We start from the raw sequence: 16,784 nt of genomic DNA, 5'->3' as shown, positions 1-16,784 counted from the left end.
CTGCATTCCACTTGTTTTGGTGAAAAGAAATCAGAGGGTGCTTCCCCTGGGGCTCTTTGCAATTCTCTCCCAAGCACTGAGTGATTAATTGGCATTTAAGAGGTAAAGCCTCAGCTTAACTCTACAGCTCTGCCTACAAATGTGAGGCTTTGTCGACGTGATGCAACCGAGCTCCAAGATGCTTTTTCCTACAGGGACAGGAGGTGTTTATCATAGGGATTTTGTATTTCTGTGTGCAGCATTTCACACAATCACTTATTTAGGTATACGTGACTAAATGTGCAATTTGTTTGCTGTCTGGGGTTTTTTTCATTTTTATTTTTTTATTTCATGTGTGAATGGGCTTGGGCGTCATGTGTGTCCGCCGGTGTGGCTCAAGGAAAAAGAAAAAAAAAAAAAGTGCACCCGACTGTGGAGAGAAAGAGTGATCATCTCCATTTCTCTGTTCCCCGTGCTCAGCAAGTCGGGCCCATCACCGGAGTGAGAAAGTACATTTCATGCGGGATGGGGACGGGTGGGTCTGAGGGGGTGTGTGCGGGGTGGAGGAAGACAAAGGATGGAGAGATGAGCCTAATAAAAAAGAGCATAGTGGAACACTCAAATGCACTCCGCTTGAGCAAAGTGATATGTGACGCCCCCGCCCCGGAGACGAGACAATAACGGCAAACTCATGGACTCATCACTCGAGGACAGATCACTATTACGGCCTTATTCATCAGCATAATTAGCGAGAGAAAGAGATGTGGGACAAGTGGCTAGCAGCACTGATGAAAGCTCATCAGCAGGCTCCCTATAGAGCTATGGCTACTGATTGGTGCTGGGGCCATCATTGCCTAGAAACTACTTCAAAATAGAGGCTCTTCGCTCTGCTGAACGACAGTAAAATGAACTTAATTGGCTTGCAAAGGCAACTAGGCACAGGGATCATTTTTACTTCCTTAACAATCTGTGCTCTGATTGGCCTTTTCTCTGTTTTTAGTGCGTTTGATGCACAATACAAATAAATATTCCCAAGAAATTAAGTTTTGCTCTTACCTTTTGCTCTTCCTGCCATCATCCATAGTTCTTAATTCTGTTTATAGCTCTGTTGTCGGGGCACTGTTGCTGTTGCCTGACTGTTTGTTCTATGGATGAGTGGCAGCTCAGTGCTAACAGAAGTGTTGAATATAAATTTAAAAGAAGGGGTTGAGAAGGTTACTTCCTTATCCGCTTCCTCAACATTATCAGGTTTCCTCAAGTGCTCAGTCATTCATTTCAGACCAGTGTTTTGCCCTTTGATTAGTTCATTTAGAAACTTAAATGGCATTACCCAAGCTTGTTTCAGTTGTGTAGTTTTATTCATGTCCTACACAGTTATGATCGGTAAATACTCATACTAGGTGAAGCTCTTGGCTAAAATGGTAAGTAAACAGCTAAGTTATTGCCAACGTTGGCTATGTAGCAGTAGCTAAACTTACAAATAGGTCCTTTAAATACTGAAGTAGTTGTGCACCCTTGCAACTTCAAAGCAGTGATTGGAGAAAATAGTTGAACTGTGTAGTCGAGCTGATTTGCTTTAGGTCATATCTGTAGGTGTGTCAACCCAGTTCAGATGAGTCTGGGAAGTTAAAATGTGAGTTGCCGTTTGTTGTTGGGAGAAGTCTGGAGCTGGGTAAGTTTGTTAATTTTAATTTAATTGAAGTTGTTTTTATTTTACTTATACGGAATTTATTTTTAAGAGAAAGACAGTAAATACATTTCATGGAAGTGAAGCCATTAAATAAAGCCATTTATTTATTCATCAGTTTATTCAGTTTTATATGATCAAATTCTCCAAATCATCTTCTCCTCCAGTGATCGCCTCATGCCCCACTGCACAGCTCCATATCAAATCTAATGTCTGATTCAACAAGACACTTCAACTTTCACTCGGTGTGATTTTATTTATTTTTTTCTCCATGACTTTGTTTTACTGCCAAGAGAGATGGAGCAAAACGCTCCCCCAGAAACGGTTTTTAAACCAAACATGGCCTGAGCATATGGCGGCAGATCCCTCATCAGCCACACACACACATAATATGGTGTCGCTGGGAACTGCGTCACCCAGCGAAGCGCCCGGCGAAACTCACTGCTTCGGTCAACAAACAGACTATCAAAAGAGAGGATGAGAGCTTTCTTGTGTGTGTTATCAGGCCATTTTAAAGGCTGCAAAGTCCCATCAAAGCATATTTTTCAGCCAAGCGTCCATCTACAGTGCGGGCACAGTGAGCTACATGATATGATCAGTGGTAACTAAACTGGCTTCCAAAATTGCTCCTCTTCAGCTCAAATAATTCTGTCCAGTCAACCAGAATTCAATTAACATCAAAAATTGCTATTGCAAAGCTCGCAGAATCAGTTGAAGCCATGTTCCAGAATGTTCCAGATCTGCCTTACGTGCTATAACCAGCAGCCTTTCCAAAAGTGAACCGAATTCTAGTTTTATAATGCAAAATTTATGAAAGTACCAACTACTCAGTCCTTCCTTTTTACTGTAAAATAATGAATGAATGTTTGAGGGGGTGGATATCATGGAGATAAATGCAAGCTGTTGAACCTCTAAGCCTTTGCCTCCAAAACTGAATCAAAAAAGAAAAAATCCACGAAAACCCCCGCGACCATTTAAAGTAGCCAAGTGCCCATCCAAATGTTGCATCAATTTTTAAAATTCAGCAAAAATAAAATGTGTGTTTCTTACACAGCGGTGGACGTGACGTAGAAATGACATTTACGTTTGTTTCATGTATTAATTTGTGGAAGGTTACAGTCTCATTCATCAGCTTTTCCAGCTCAGCAGATTTATTCATTTGCAAATTGAAAATGCGCAAGAAAACAGGTGGATGGAAATTACCATGGTAACCAGTAGCAAACAAGTTAGATTTCATCAAAATAACATAATCAGAAACAAAAGACTCTTGTGACTTGTGACTAAGACTTGATAGTCTTGATAGCGTTACTTTTTACTTCATGAATTACATTTATTCAGTTTTACATGTCCTTCACATTTTCCCTACTCCTCTATGCCATGTATTTCTCAGTGGGATGATGATTTTTATAGCTGCAACTGAAAAAGCTTTCATTAACAAGTCACTAGTATATTACGAGTAGTACCAGTAAAACCTGTGTAGTCTATTTGTATAAAATGTCTGGGGTTTATTACTTTAAATAATAGAATACATTTTCTTAGGCTGGGCTTTAACCTCTTCTCTCTCTCCCTCATGTTCTCTCCCCATATCTCTGTTCCCTCCCTCTCCTACTGCCCTCTCCATCTCTCACCCCTCCAGCTCCTCCACCCCTTTCCTCTGATGCAGGACAATAGGTTTTATGACTACCTCGTGAATCACGGGAGTGTGGAGAGTGAGGGGATTGGGTAGCGGTGGAGGTGGGTGGGTGGGGGTGTAGAGGCGGTGGTCGACTGTAGATCTCCCATCCTGATGGAAAGATCGAAGCATTGAGGGGTGGGGATGTGCGGGATGGGGTGTACTCGAGAGGAGCGGGAAAGAGGAGGGGTGGGCGGTGTCGCAGGACTGTCGCCCATTAATGAATGACCACCCGACAGAGGCTTGTCATCCCTCTAGAAGAGTTAGTGCCCTTCTCTGGATGGACAGCAGAGGCGGCAATTTGTCTCACGGCGAACACGGGGGGGATCTGGACACCGGCACTTAAAAGAGCATTTGGGACAGTGCTGGGCGGACTGAACAGAAAGACGGCTCTCCATAAAAAATCGTAATTGATTATATATGACATACCCCAAAGGTTTCAAATGTGGGAATTATTATTATACCGTTATTTATTGCTTGTCTACACTTTTGTAACCAATTTTTAGCCTTGCAACTTGGCTGATCCCTGTAGGATCAGATTATCACTATGTTGATGAGGTCAAAAGTTGAATTTGTCAAATACCTGACAATTATGAGCAAATACCTACAAAGCTACTGACATTCCCATCAGCTTCAACTGTACTTTGTGTTAAGTGCTAATGAGCTACATGGCAGAATGCTAACATGCTAAATAACGATGCATGCAGTCATTAGCATTTAGCTCAAAGCGCCACTGTGAACGTGGCTAGCATTGGCTCTGGTGGTGTCTGGTTGCTTACTTCAGTCTCTGCATTTACATTTTTTTACAGTTAAATGACCATGTGCTGGAAAATGCAGACAGAAACTGTCTATGTATCTGCGCCAGCATCCAGCTTTTTTGTGTTTTTGGTGATTGCAATAGCTCGTACGTGTCTCTCAAATACAGCCAGTTGTCACAGCCCCAGTTCTGCTGTTAGACCGCATACATTCAACAATCCTGAACCAATATTACTTTTATTCAAATGTAAAAAAAAAGAAAAAGAAAAAAAGCCAAAGCATTTATATGACTTTGATCTGCGCTACAAAGTAAAAGAGACAACATCTGCTGAGTCTTTATTACCTTATAAAATAAAGCATTATTCAGAAACATCAAGGCTTTACAGAGCTTCCTTGAGAAACCACCACATTTTTACAGTTTTAGAATTACAACTAAAGACCAACTAGTGAACTCAGGTGAAGGAACTTCATTATTCAGCAAAGTAGAGTTCCTGTTTTTCATCGAGTGTCCAGCCTCGTTGAAAAGAATCCTGTCCCAAACACATGCCTGCTCTGAGCACTTGCCACTCAACAGCGAGTTGTGTAAGTCAGCGGTTTTGTGGGACTGTGGGTGTGTAAACCTTGTGAGCAGCTGAACCGTTGCTGTTTTGCATTGCGTAAATTGGAGTGAGGAGGAGTGGAGTGGCACAACAACAGAGTCTTGTATCATTTCAAAGTGACTTGAGGGAAATCAGGTTATAATTTCTGGTAGGTTAAAGACAGATAATTATGTACTTATTCAGTGTATTGTTATATATAATATCAGAAATCTGTCATATCTGGGATATCAGTTGCGTAATGGATGGCTAAGGGTATTTTTAAATGGCATCAAAGCATGCTGACAGTGCGGTCCACATGCTATTAGAATAAAGCACAGCCTGCCCCTGTCTTTTTACCCACCATCTATGAATGTAAAACACCCCCTGATAAATCGCCCATTGTGACGGAAACATGATTACATGAAGCCGCGGCTGTAGGCCATTCAGCGGGCAGACGGAGGGCCATGTCACCTCTAAGAGGGCTTTGAATAAATGTCCCCGTCGCTCCCAAGGCCCACTTCCTTAATCAGGGTGTCGGATGGTAATGATTAGCTTCCTGCGTGTGCTGAATCGTCCGCATAACTCATACACTGTTAATAATCTGCCTAGGGAGATAATACCCTTCTTTACCTCCAGCTAATCCAGCCCTAATCTGAACCACATTGTTACTTTTTTTATATCAAATTTCATTTATTATGACAAGTACTTTCATGGAATCCGGCGGTACTTCATATTCAAGGAGAATGGGATGCAAGGTGAATTGTATCTAAATCCCTCAACTCGCTTAAATAATACACTCAGCTGGTGTCCCAGAGAGAAAGAGACACTGATGGGGACTGTTGTTTTTCTTCTGACTTAGGTCACGGCTTGGGGGAGGAGGGATTACTGCAGCATCATTTCATTCTGTGTCCATATCCAAAACCTGGATAAATAACAGGGAGAGAGATTAGAATTAGTTATCATGCTCCATGCACAGGCATCTGTTAAGGGCACTGGTCCTTGAAAAGAAACATATTTTTGCTATTAAAGCAAATGCTGGATTAGGAGCCCGGATTTGTCTTCGGTGCATCAGCTCTCACTCTGGTAGAGGGAAGTGGAGTAGGTCAAGAGAGTTGTGATCCCTTATTTTCTGAGTCAGATGATTCGGGCCTGTTTTGAGCAAGGAGAGAGCCCTTGAAGATAATAGTGGAACAATAAAAAATTGCAGACGTCCCTAACTGCTTTTTTTTTATTTATTTTTTTTTATTAACTCCACAACCTAAAACCAATGAAATGCAAGATTTTAATCTTTCTGCCCTCTACCTTTAGCATGATGCCCTCAGAAAGTAAAAACTTGACACCAGTCCTCATTTACTCCGCTCATGAACAGTATCCCTCATTGAGGATTTGAGTAAAGCTCTATCACTGCTCCAGTTTACTACTTCACTTTTAATTAATGCAACAAGTAATCTGGTCTCTTCCAGCGACATTCAAACTCGTTAATTCTCTCATTCTCTAAATGAAATTATTTAATACTCCGTGCATAATTAGGAAACTTTACGGGCGTACAGTTTTGAGTTCTTCTCATGAGCAGAGCTGTTTGTTTACATTGTAAAATCAATTTACTTATTTTTCTGTGCGGTACCTCTGTATGAAACATCATTGTCTTTAGACATGGTATTGAATTACTGCGTGCATTTGTCAGTGGCATTCATCGTCATGCTTTGATGCACTTCAGGGAACACAGTATGCATGGCGGTACTTGGAGACATAGGGACGATGGGAGTTAACCTTGAAGTATTGATTTTCTGCCATCATGTACATGTACTATATATCCATGGCTATGTGCTCATTTCTCTCTTTCTCTCTTTTTGTTTTTCTTCTTCCTGTGCAGAGATACTGAATGGGGGTGTTTATGTCGACCAGAACAAATTCTTGTGCCATGCGGACACCATCCATTGGCGTGACATTATCAAGAACCCCCAGGCTGAGCTGCTGGTGGTGCCGTCCAACAACAGCAACCTCGGATGTGAGTACTGCACGCGGGTGAAAAAACCAGTGGAACCAGTAACTTTGGATAAAAATCAAAAACAAAAAATCTTTTAGATATCCAGTAACTCGCCACATGCGAACTTACTGTAGAAGCGCACCAAAAAAACACACACACACACATACACACAGACACACACAGCAGCAGCAGTCATGCCCTAACCTTTTTTATTTATTCTGTTTGCCTGCTGGTCATTTGGAAGCGAAATCACATGGTGTTAGATCAACGCGTGAACCTTTCCATTGTAGTGGTATGGTAGCGGCTCGGCAGTGAGGCCGATGGAGCTGCTGCCTGCTGTGCTCTTTTTAAATCTCAGTGAATCCGACAGCTGGTTTGAAGCTGCTTACTTCTCCTGGTGCACCCCCCACCCCACCACCCTCTTCGTGGTCCCCACAGTCCCTCAGATCCCTTTGCTTTGGACATAACAGGCGTCACTATCCGGCGGACATTCTATGTCAGAAGAGCTGGCTGTTAAAGACAGAGTCTCTCAAAGTTTTCTGCACATTTTTGGACAAGCTTCTTGCTCATTTTCAGGGAGAGACAGGGAAGGCATAGCAGTTTCTTCAGGCACTCTGTATCTGAACATGTCAGGGTGAACAATAGGGACAGCCAAGGCGCCAAATAGCTTGCAAAGACATAAACAGTGGAGGAAATGTTTCTTTGACGAAAAGATGATGATCTGTCTGTGCACACAGACCGGGCAGAGCAAAATCAGCAGAGTTGACTCGCAACACCAGCGAGGAGTTGGACATCATGCAAAGCCGGTAACTCTCAGATAAAGGTTGAAGAAGACATTTCAAAGTAGAATATATTGTAAAATGTTGCTATTTTGTCAATTAGATGCCACTGGTGGAGGAGGAGGATGAAAAGCAACAAGGAACAGAGGAGGTTGGCCAAAAATGACAAAGAGAGTGTGTGGGAGTTGAGGTTGCCAAATCGGGGCCCTTTGCCAAGCTGTAGTTAGTATTTAACATTAACAGCCCCACTGTGGGAGTGGTTGAAGGGGCAGGGTGACAATCTGCTGCTCCATTCCACTTACTATGTAATTAACCCATAGTCAATTAAGTCTTGATGATGGGCCACTGGCAGATGAAGGCTGTGAGTGCTCTGTCAGGTCCCACTTTGCCTGTGCGAGTGCTTGACGGAGGGGAGTAGAGACCTGTCTTTCATGCTTATGTTCTCTACAGGCCACAAGTCGCCACAATGACTCTGGTTCTATTGTGGGATGAGCAGAGGAGATTCGACAGATCTGTCACTGTCACTAGTCGGGGAAGTTTTAGGGGCGTGCATGAGTGGACGATCAGGCATTTGGCGTGTGGGGTGGAGCCGTGTTTTGATGTGTGTTTGTGTCAGAACATCTGAAGTTCGCTGAGAAGTTGCCTGATGCACGGTGTGTGTGTGTGTGTGTGTGTGTGTTTGTGTGTATGTGTGCGTGCGTACATGCGTGTGTGTGTTCTGCAGGCAAACGATGTCATCGCACATGTAATGGACGCTGCTGGGGCCATCAGGAAGACCAGTGCCAAACCTGTGAGTATACACATACACACACACACACACACACAATAAATGTGACTCTACTTCTTTAAGCCTCCAAACAATGAACCTAACCTGACACTGAGTGGAGAAACTTCTGAAACAGGATTAGATTAAAGTGAGGCTCATCATCGAAATCCAGGCTAATGAAATTTTGTTAAAGAGTACAATACTGTCTGCGTTGAAATAATCTACCGTCTAATCTGCTATAATCTGTTTTGACATAGATTTATTATTTCATGGCTGTGTGAGCACTTCACATCTGTTTTTAGCTTTTTCTTCATATTAGATTGAACTCAAAGACCAAAATCAAGGCGAAGTTAAAAATAAACTAAAATAAATAAATGGATACATGTGAAAAAAGAAATGGTGTTTATTGATTGTATGACAGCATTTTTCTGCAACTGTGATAATAGGAGCTTATAATACAACATGAAAACAAGACATGAAATGAATAACAGCAAATATTTATCTAATGCCACTGACACCAGCTTTAGAACACAATTGTTAATACAATCAGAAACAGAAAGACAACAGAGGAAGGAGGGCAGCTCGAGAAATGTTAGTCCGTGTAATTACTGGATGCTCTGCTCATCTTGTAAAGACTGAGCGAAGGACTGGCCTGTTTTTCTCAGGCTAACACAGACTTACAGACTACATCGCCTTGTTGTTTTTCTCTACTGCATCATTATGTTCCCAACACAGCAGATAGTGAGCACAGCAGTTTTTAATGCCTCATCTTCAAGCTCCTGCTGACTCGCTGGCTGATATATCTCCTACTGTCCCAGTAATGTGTGGGAGGCTCTTCTTTAGCACAAGTATTAGAGCGACTTTGATGCAATAGGTACGAGCCGCATCCAAGTATTACTACTGTACAAAAAACACAGACTAATACAGTTTCCTTTAAAGTAGTTTAACGATAAAATGCGAGAAAAGCAGTAAATGGTTCCCGTGGTTACCACAAGAGTTGGCATAGCAACGAATTAAGCCAGGCTCTCCAGGAATTATCTGCACAGTTGGAAATTGTCTTCGGCCAGTCGGTCCACTTGGCTGAAAACGCCCCTTGTATAAATGCAGATATGGTGAGTCAGTGGCGTCCGGTGCTGTGGAACTTTTTTTTTTTCTTTTTTTTTTCCAAACTTTATTTATCAAGGGGGGAAACTACTTTAGCTCCCTCCAGCGACATCCCGCCCGAGAGCTGCCAGTCACTGAGCTGAAGCTGGAGCAGTTGGTGGATAAGAGGCTGTGTCAAGGGCATCACCAAGAGCAGTTGTTGAGAGAAGAGACGGTGCTCAGTGTTTGTCAAGTCAGTGTGGACATTCAATGCGGTGATCGTGTGGTCACAAGCCCACTTGTGTGGCCTTTAGACTGCCGAAGCCCCTAATTTGTTTCTGCCTGAATTTCACATCAGACGATGTTTGTGTGCAGCTACGGCATAGGAGGAAGGTTGAGGGTGGTGGTATTGTCTCCTTTTATGAGCGTGAATGTGTGTGTGTGTATGTGTATGTCAGACCTTTAAAATTCATTCTTTTCACTTCCTGGGCAGTGACAAAGACGGTGTGTGCAGAGCAGTGTGACGGTCGATGCTTCGGGCCTTACGTCAGTGACTGCTGCCATCGCGAGTGTGCCGGCGGCTGCTCGGGCCCCAAGGACACGGACTGCTTCGTACGTCAAAGCGCGCGCACACACACACACACACACACACACACACACACACACACACTGTCTCCATTTCGTTTCCTCCCTCTTCCACTTTTTCTCTTTTGTTTCCTCTTTCTCTCTCATTTCCACCTTCCACACGTCCGAAGACTGGCATACATTTCTAACAACCATCCTCCATTCTGTGTGTCCACGTCTTTCATGCAACATCTGTTTATCATCCTCCCTGCCCAAATATGATCCACTTTGTTTACCAGCTGATGAATTGTTTGTCGTTTTACAGGGCTGTAAAAGGCTGCTGCAGTGGCGCTCTTCATGGAACAAATTGGTGATTCAGTGGTCCAATTAATATCCCTTTTATCACCTCAAGTTCTTCCTGTTTCACGAACTTGTGCACAACTGGCTCACACACGCCAGCAGAGGGGATATTGTAGTTGTAATTCACAGGAAAGGTTCACCCAATTCAATCACAGCCATTTCAGCCTGTAGCCACGGATGGCAAAACACTTAAGAGGATTATGGGAAAACATTTCACCATTTACATCATGGCTGAGGATCAATGGCTCCAATTTTTCTCCCATTTGGCGTTCAAAGAGACGAGGGACAGCGGCATGATGCACGCGCCGCGATCCGTTCTAAAAATGAAATGCTGCCGTAATACTCCTTCACTCACAGTGACTTATGTTTTCTACCGAGCGCCTCTGTGTGGAGTCTGACTTGTGTCCTCTGCCCTCAGCCGACTGTGGTTATGTGTTTGTTTGTTTTTTTCTGCAGGCGTGCACCAATTTCAACGACAGCGGCGCATGTGTGACCCAGTGCCCTCAGCCGTTTGTGTACAACCCCACATCTTTTCAGTTGGAGCACAACCCCAGAGCCAAGTACACCTATGGAGCCTTTTGCGTCAAGAAGTGCCCACGTAAGTCCGCTTCAAGTTGCAGGCGAACAAAATGCCTTGCTGCATGCACAACCACTCAGCTGCAAATACATACAGGTGATGCAATATTACACTGTAATAACATAGATGCTCATAATGATGTTCATAATTAAGTTTTATAGCCTGTGCAACGGTGTCCAATGAAGGAGCATTTATCCTCTATCTATCCTGAAATGAGACTCCAGACAATTATTTAAAGTGAAGATAAATGACTCACACATAAATAAATTGTGTATCTCAATCAACAAGTTGCTACACCATCTGTTTCAGCTTCTGGCAGCCGAAAAGGAAGCAAATCTCGCTTCTGTCTTTCACGGGTCCGGAGTCAGAGTGCAGCAGTAATTCAGCAAAGCGTGCATTAAAAGTCGAGCCACATCAACAGATTGCATGTTCAAGTTCCACTGATCATCAAATGAGCGTACACCAGTCGTACTTTTCCACTGCTGCTACTGAGTACTAATTTGATTCATTACTTTTCCTGAGCAATGCAGCCCAATTAGACAATTAGTTTTGATCATTACACAGGCGTGATTAAAATACAATCAATTTCTCACCATTAAAGGGGTTCCGTCTAGGAAATGCTTAGATGTTTATGGTTTTACATGATAATGCGAAACAAATACTAACATCCTCGCTGGGTTTTCACAGATAACTTTGTGGTGGACCACAGCTCCTGTGTTAGAGCTTGTCCCAGCAACAAGATGGAAGTGGAGGAGAACCGCATCAAGATGTGCATCCCCTGTACAGACATCTGTCCTAAAGGTAAACCAAGGGATTACAGTCAGAGTCTTGCTTTGAGAATTATTTCTGTAAGCTGACAGACTTTGCAGCTCCAGCTCATTCACACTTATCATCATATTCTGTTGCTCCTCTTCATGCATGGAGCCGGGTTGCTCTCCATATAGAAAGGTGACATCCTCAAAGATCTTATTAGTCCCATCACTTTTTCAAAAGTTTGAAAAACCTGTGAGGCACACAGTCAGATGGTGTTCATAAATCATGCGATTCCATATTCCACTGAGAGGAAGGTGCAGTGCAGGACATACTGAGGCCAGTAGAACAGTGTATAATGTGGAAGTTATATGCAGTAGATAAAAATCAAGTTTTATACAGATGCTTTACCCATTCCCTTGCCCCCCCCCCCACTTCCTGGCTCACCCCACTGCATTTACTGTATGTACAAGAGCTTATGCAGTTAAACCATTTTAATCTAATAGATTTATGCTAACAGTGATGATACTGGATCAACAGTAGCCCACAGGAATTACTCTAAAAGCTTTATAGGAAATGTAATTTATTTCTTAACAGAGCCAGCTTAGCTTTCTTTATATTGCACAAAATATACTTGCAGCTGATTTATTGATTCTAATGTACCCCCCCCCCTACCAAAATATCAACATTGCTTTTAATTCATCCGAACATCCTCATTCTCATCTCTGCTTTTTGCATCACTGCTGTGCGTGTCCAGAGTAACCCATCACATCCCACAGGACACAACAAATACGGCGTCTATGAAGGTCACGTTTGATTCACACAACGAGGAACTGCTCTGTAATTACAAGTCATTATGCACAAGAGCATCAGCTAAAATGTCTAATGTGAAATGATACAGCATGAGGATTAGCTCCTTCATCATGTTGTTCGCACAAAGGTAACTGATGTGCCCTTTCTCTTTGGAGGGAAGACGCTCGTGTTTTCCTTCAGGCTCTGCGTATGGACTGTGGCATCCATTGATTGGCTAATCTCTTGATTACATCGTCATGCAGCAGGGAGGGGTTAATGAGGGATAGCCCGAGGAACTATGGGAAATGATAACAAATTAACATTTCAGATATGGAATTGGCTGGTATAAATCACTATCAAAAACTGGTTACACCACTTAATGCCAACCTTATTCATCATCCCCTCCGCCTCTGTCAGAAATACTTGGCTCACACTAGACCGCAAGTGTAATTAATGCAGATGTAATGAATTCATTATGGGGCGGAATGGGCTGTGGATTCGTCCATGCTTTCATCAAAAGAACTCCAATGCATGGAGAGGGGCCACGGCCTTGTCTATGCACCAAAGGCAGGGGCATATTTTCATAAAAGAGTATAAAGAATTAAAGTGACAAATAGCTAATCGTTGTTTCTCAAGATGAGGCCTCTGCTGCACAAGGACACTTTGAATATACTAATGAAAGCAAGAAAAATGTTCATTATTTCGAATAGCATACAATCATGTGTGTTTGCTCTTGTTTTGTCAGTGTGTGACGGCATAGGAACAGGCAGCCTGCAGACGGCTCAGACAGTGGACGCCAGCAACATCGATAAATTTGTCAACTGCACCAAAATCAACGGCAACCTCATCTTCCTCATTACTGGCATTAAAGGGTAAGTGACAGCTTGATAGCTCACACACATCAATTTGTTGCCGTTGCTATTTGAAAGGATAGTTATTGAAATACAACATTCAGTAACTCCGCAGCAGATCGATACGGGCGTGCATGTGTTGGACATCGTCAGCCCAGCTGAGCTGGAGCTGTTAGGATGAAACATTTCAGTCTGGGATGCTTGCACACATCTCAATCAAAGGAATACAAACTGTATCAAAACCGCAGCGTGAAACTAAGTCATGTGGGGAAGTAAACAAAGAGTTCTCCATTAATATCTCATTGTGTCAGAGGAAATCTGGCTTTGGAAAGTCAATGTGCTCTATTCAGTCACAAAGCACTGTCAACATGCCCTGAAGCTCTGAGGTTAGAATGATGTGTAATCATCAATTTCACACTAGAGGAAAAGAAAGAGGGAAAAAAATGTTTTATGTCTATGTACTGTAATTAGAGAAATAGTATTCACTTTTCTTTGTGTACTTTAGGGATATGTATCATGGTATTGGACCTATGGACCCTGAGCGCCTCAACGTGTTCCGCACTGTGAAAGAAATCACAGGTGAGACTGCATCACTGGACTCATCTAAGAATAACTGACTGAACTGTACAGTATTGTAATATGTGATGAATGTGTGTGTGTCTGTGAGTGAATTATTTGATCTCTGAGGTCAGAAAAGAAAGCTTTAAGAGGAAAGTGGAAAGCGGATTTTTGGTGGTCTGGTGGATATTATTTCTTTGTGTGTGCATATGTCTGGTAGTTATAAGTGCTTACACTATGTACATGTATGTGTGTGTGTGTGTGTGTGTGTGTGTACACATGCTTGTGTGTGCATTTATTCATTAGCTATTAGAGGCCTTAAGGGATGAGCAGTACCTCGTATACAAACCCTTTTGTCATATTAAACTGCGACTTGCAGTTGAGCCAAACATCTAATGGAGTGAAACTGCATTTTCATAATGAAAACCCAAGCAATAACAAAGAGCAATGGCCATTCAATCCCAACCATTTCCTGCTCTATCCCTCTAATGTCATTTCCACAGACGCTGATTTGATATAATCTGTCATTAAAGGCAAGTGCAACCGGACAAACTGTGCAGAATATTAAATCCCATTCTTTTAATTAGCATATATTATTCTCCGAGCACTACAAATGGGCTCTTGCTTGAACTTCACAGATGTGGTGCAACTCCGTGACCAAAAATTACAGTACTTTTCTTTTTTTTCCCCTTGAATTTAGATGAAGGCAACAAAAGGATTCTTTTTATTCATGGCTCATGATTCTCCCTTCATCAAATACTCTCTAGACTCCTCCTTTTCGCTTTTCCTCTTTATCTTTTTCACCATTTCTGACAGAAAAAATAGACCAGACATAATATCAATTTGGTAATTATCCAAGCACTGTTTAAAGAAAAAAAAAAAAGGGTACTTACTATAAGTTTTGTTAATTAGCACAATCTTCATCTTCCTCTTGATGTGCTTTTAGGTTACCTCAACATCCAGTCCTGGCCTGAGAACATGACAGATCTGAGTGTTTTTTCCAGCCTGGCAACAATCGGAGGCAGATCTCTCTACAGGTACGTGTGTTTTTATAGACACAAATTCTGACTTTCCTGAGTGGCTCCAAAAATAAACCACAGCTTTACTCTCAGCATACGTGCGCGAGGATAGCAGTTGTACGGGATTCAGTTTTCGGGCTAAACTTGTAGGTATTCTTCTTCCGTGGTGTGCACGTAGGTACCAGAAGCAGGTAATGACTTTGATTACTGAACAGTAGTACCACTTACTGCTCATGAATGCCAGAAAAGTAATGGTTACGTCCCTTCCGTTCTCTTCTATATGCAGACCACACGCTCATATGGCGAGCGTTCTTTGTTCAGAAAGATCCCTGTCACTTTGCTCTTTCCTGCTGTTTTCCTGTGCGTGGATGCTAACCGTGGGAGCTGATGAGCCGCCGGCCCGTGTCGCTCTGCACAGAGGCCTCTTTACTGTCACGCAGCTTTGATGAGCCCCGTTGTGATAACAGGTTCTTTGTCGGCTAAAAAGTGGCAGATGCGAGCGAAAGTGCTGCCGGTGTCACAGGACACCTAGTTTTTCTAAGCGCCAGCAATGAACATGTAGCTCAACGCTCTTTCATTTAGCACTGGAGCGACATCCTTAATCATCCGCCTCATCTTCTTCAACTGTGCTGTATTTCTTTTCTCTCTCCTTTTCTATTATCCCATCAACACTCTTTGTCTGCTTCCGCCTCCTCTTGGTCTCCTTCTGTTCTTCCTTCATCTTTCCTAATTTTTCTCACCCACACTACTACGTCCTATTTTTCTATATTTCTCATCTCTTTGCCTCATGATCTTTCACCCTTTTCTCCTTCTACCCCCTCATCTACTTTCTATACCTCTCCATCATATTTTTTAAACCTGTCTCACCCTCTACCTATCTCTGTTCCTCTGTTCCTTTCTCTCTTGTTCAAATTTATTTCCAAATCTTCCCCTGACTGTTTCTCTTAAATCCTTAATTCCTCACTTCTCTCCCCTCTCTCTACCTCTATCTCCACCCATTTCTTTTTTCCCTTAATTTATCGTTTTCTCTTTTCTCCCTCTCTCTCTTCTCCTGCAGTGGAAGCGGTATTTCTCTGTTGATCCTGAAGCAGCGTTGGATCTCGTCCCTGCAGTTCCAGTCGTTGGACGAGATCAGCGCCGGCAACGTCTACATCTTCAACAACAGCCGCCTGTGTTTCTACAACACCGTCAACTGGACGTCACTCTTCAGGACGTCTAGCCAGAAAGTCCTCATCCGCAACAACCGCGATCCAAGGGAATGCAGTGAGTGGTGGGATGGGGATATGTTTCATTTCCAAGTTTTTCACCATTTGTATAGATCTGCTTTTTCAGATTTTAAGCAATTTTGCAGCATCTTACGTTGGATGGCTGTTCTGTGATTTAGGTGGAACCCTTTGAATTATTGATATCAGAGAGGTTTATCTTTGAAATCAAAGCCACACCTCTTATTTAATTTTATTACGCAACATTTCAGTGTAATAAATGTCCAAAAAAGTTAATAAATAACTTGATTAGAATACTTAATTAGAATACAAAATCCATCCAAGAGAGTAATCTCCCATTCCCACTTATTCAGGCCACAAATATTTGCCACATTCGCCCAAATTAATTAAATTCAAATACACAAAAAATCCCCTAAGCGGCAAAAAGCTTGACTCTGTGACAGCCAAACAAACTCACAGCCACTAAGCAGAAGATGTACATCCAAGTAGGGCACATGCTGCAGCATAACTTTGGGTTCAAGTCGAGTTCTTGCAGTTAGTTTAATGTGATATCAGCCGCCTTAAAAGAAGATGTGTCATTGTTTTCATTTTGGAAATTTCAGGATAAGGTTTTGCATTTGCATTTCTGATGAACATGTATGTATTGGCATGTTGACGCACCTGCGAATCATGCAGGTTAAAGCAGAGGACACTCTTACACGATCACGCATACGCATAATCATTTATCTTAGCACACATGCAGTGGAAAACTAAACACCTATTAAGTCTTCCTGTTCTCTTATTTTCTCTCCCATTAGCCGTCT

At 42.5% G+C, this 16,784-nt stretch overlaps 1 protein-coding gene across 3 annotated transcripts in view; it reads left to right on the top strand.

Moving 5' to 3' along the window:
• Positions 1-16,784, top strand: part of LOC130165228 (receptor tyrosine-protein kinase erbB-4-like) — a 220,736-nt gene that overhangs the window by 144,871 nt on the left and 59,081 nt on the right. For all 3 annotated transcript variants that reach the window (XM_056370290.1, XM_056370291.1, XM_056370289.1), the window contains exons 4-12: positions 6,546-6,680; positions 8,163-8,228; positions 9,781-9,899; positions 10,668-10,809; positions 11,476-11,589; positions 13,076-13,202; positions 13,687-13,760; positions 14,686-14,776; positions 15,816-16,021. In XM_056370290.1, the coding sequence (XP_056226265.1) occupies positions 6,546-6,680; positions 8,163-8,228; positions 9,781-9,899; positions 10,668-10,809; positions 11,476-11,589; positions 13,076-13,202; positions 13,687-13,760; positions 14,686-14,776; positions 15,816-16,021 (1,074 nt within the window). The remainder of the gene's footprint in view (positions 1-6,545; positions 6,681-8,162; positions 8,229-9,780; positions 9,900-10,667; positions 10,810-11,475; positions 11,590-13,075; positions 13,203-13,686; positions 13,761-14,685; positions 14,777-15,815; positions 16,022-16,784) is intronic.

The sequence above is a fragment of the Seriola aureovittata genome, chromosome 24 (genome assembly GCF_021018895.1).
Source record: "Seriola aureovittata isolate HTS-2021-v1 ecotype China chromosome 24, ASM2101889v1, whole genome shotgun sequence".
Classification (NCBI taxonomy): domain Eukaryota; kingdom Metazoa; phylum Chordata; class Actinopteri; order Carangiformes; family Carangidae; genus Seriola; species Seriola aureovittata.
This window is presented reverse-complemented; position numbering and strand designations above follow the sequence as displayed.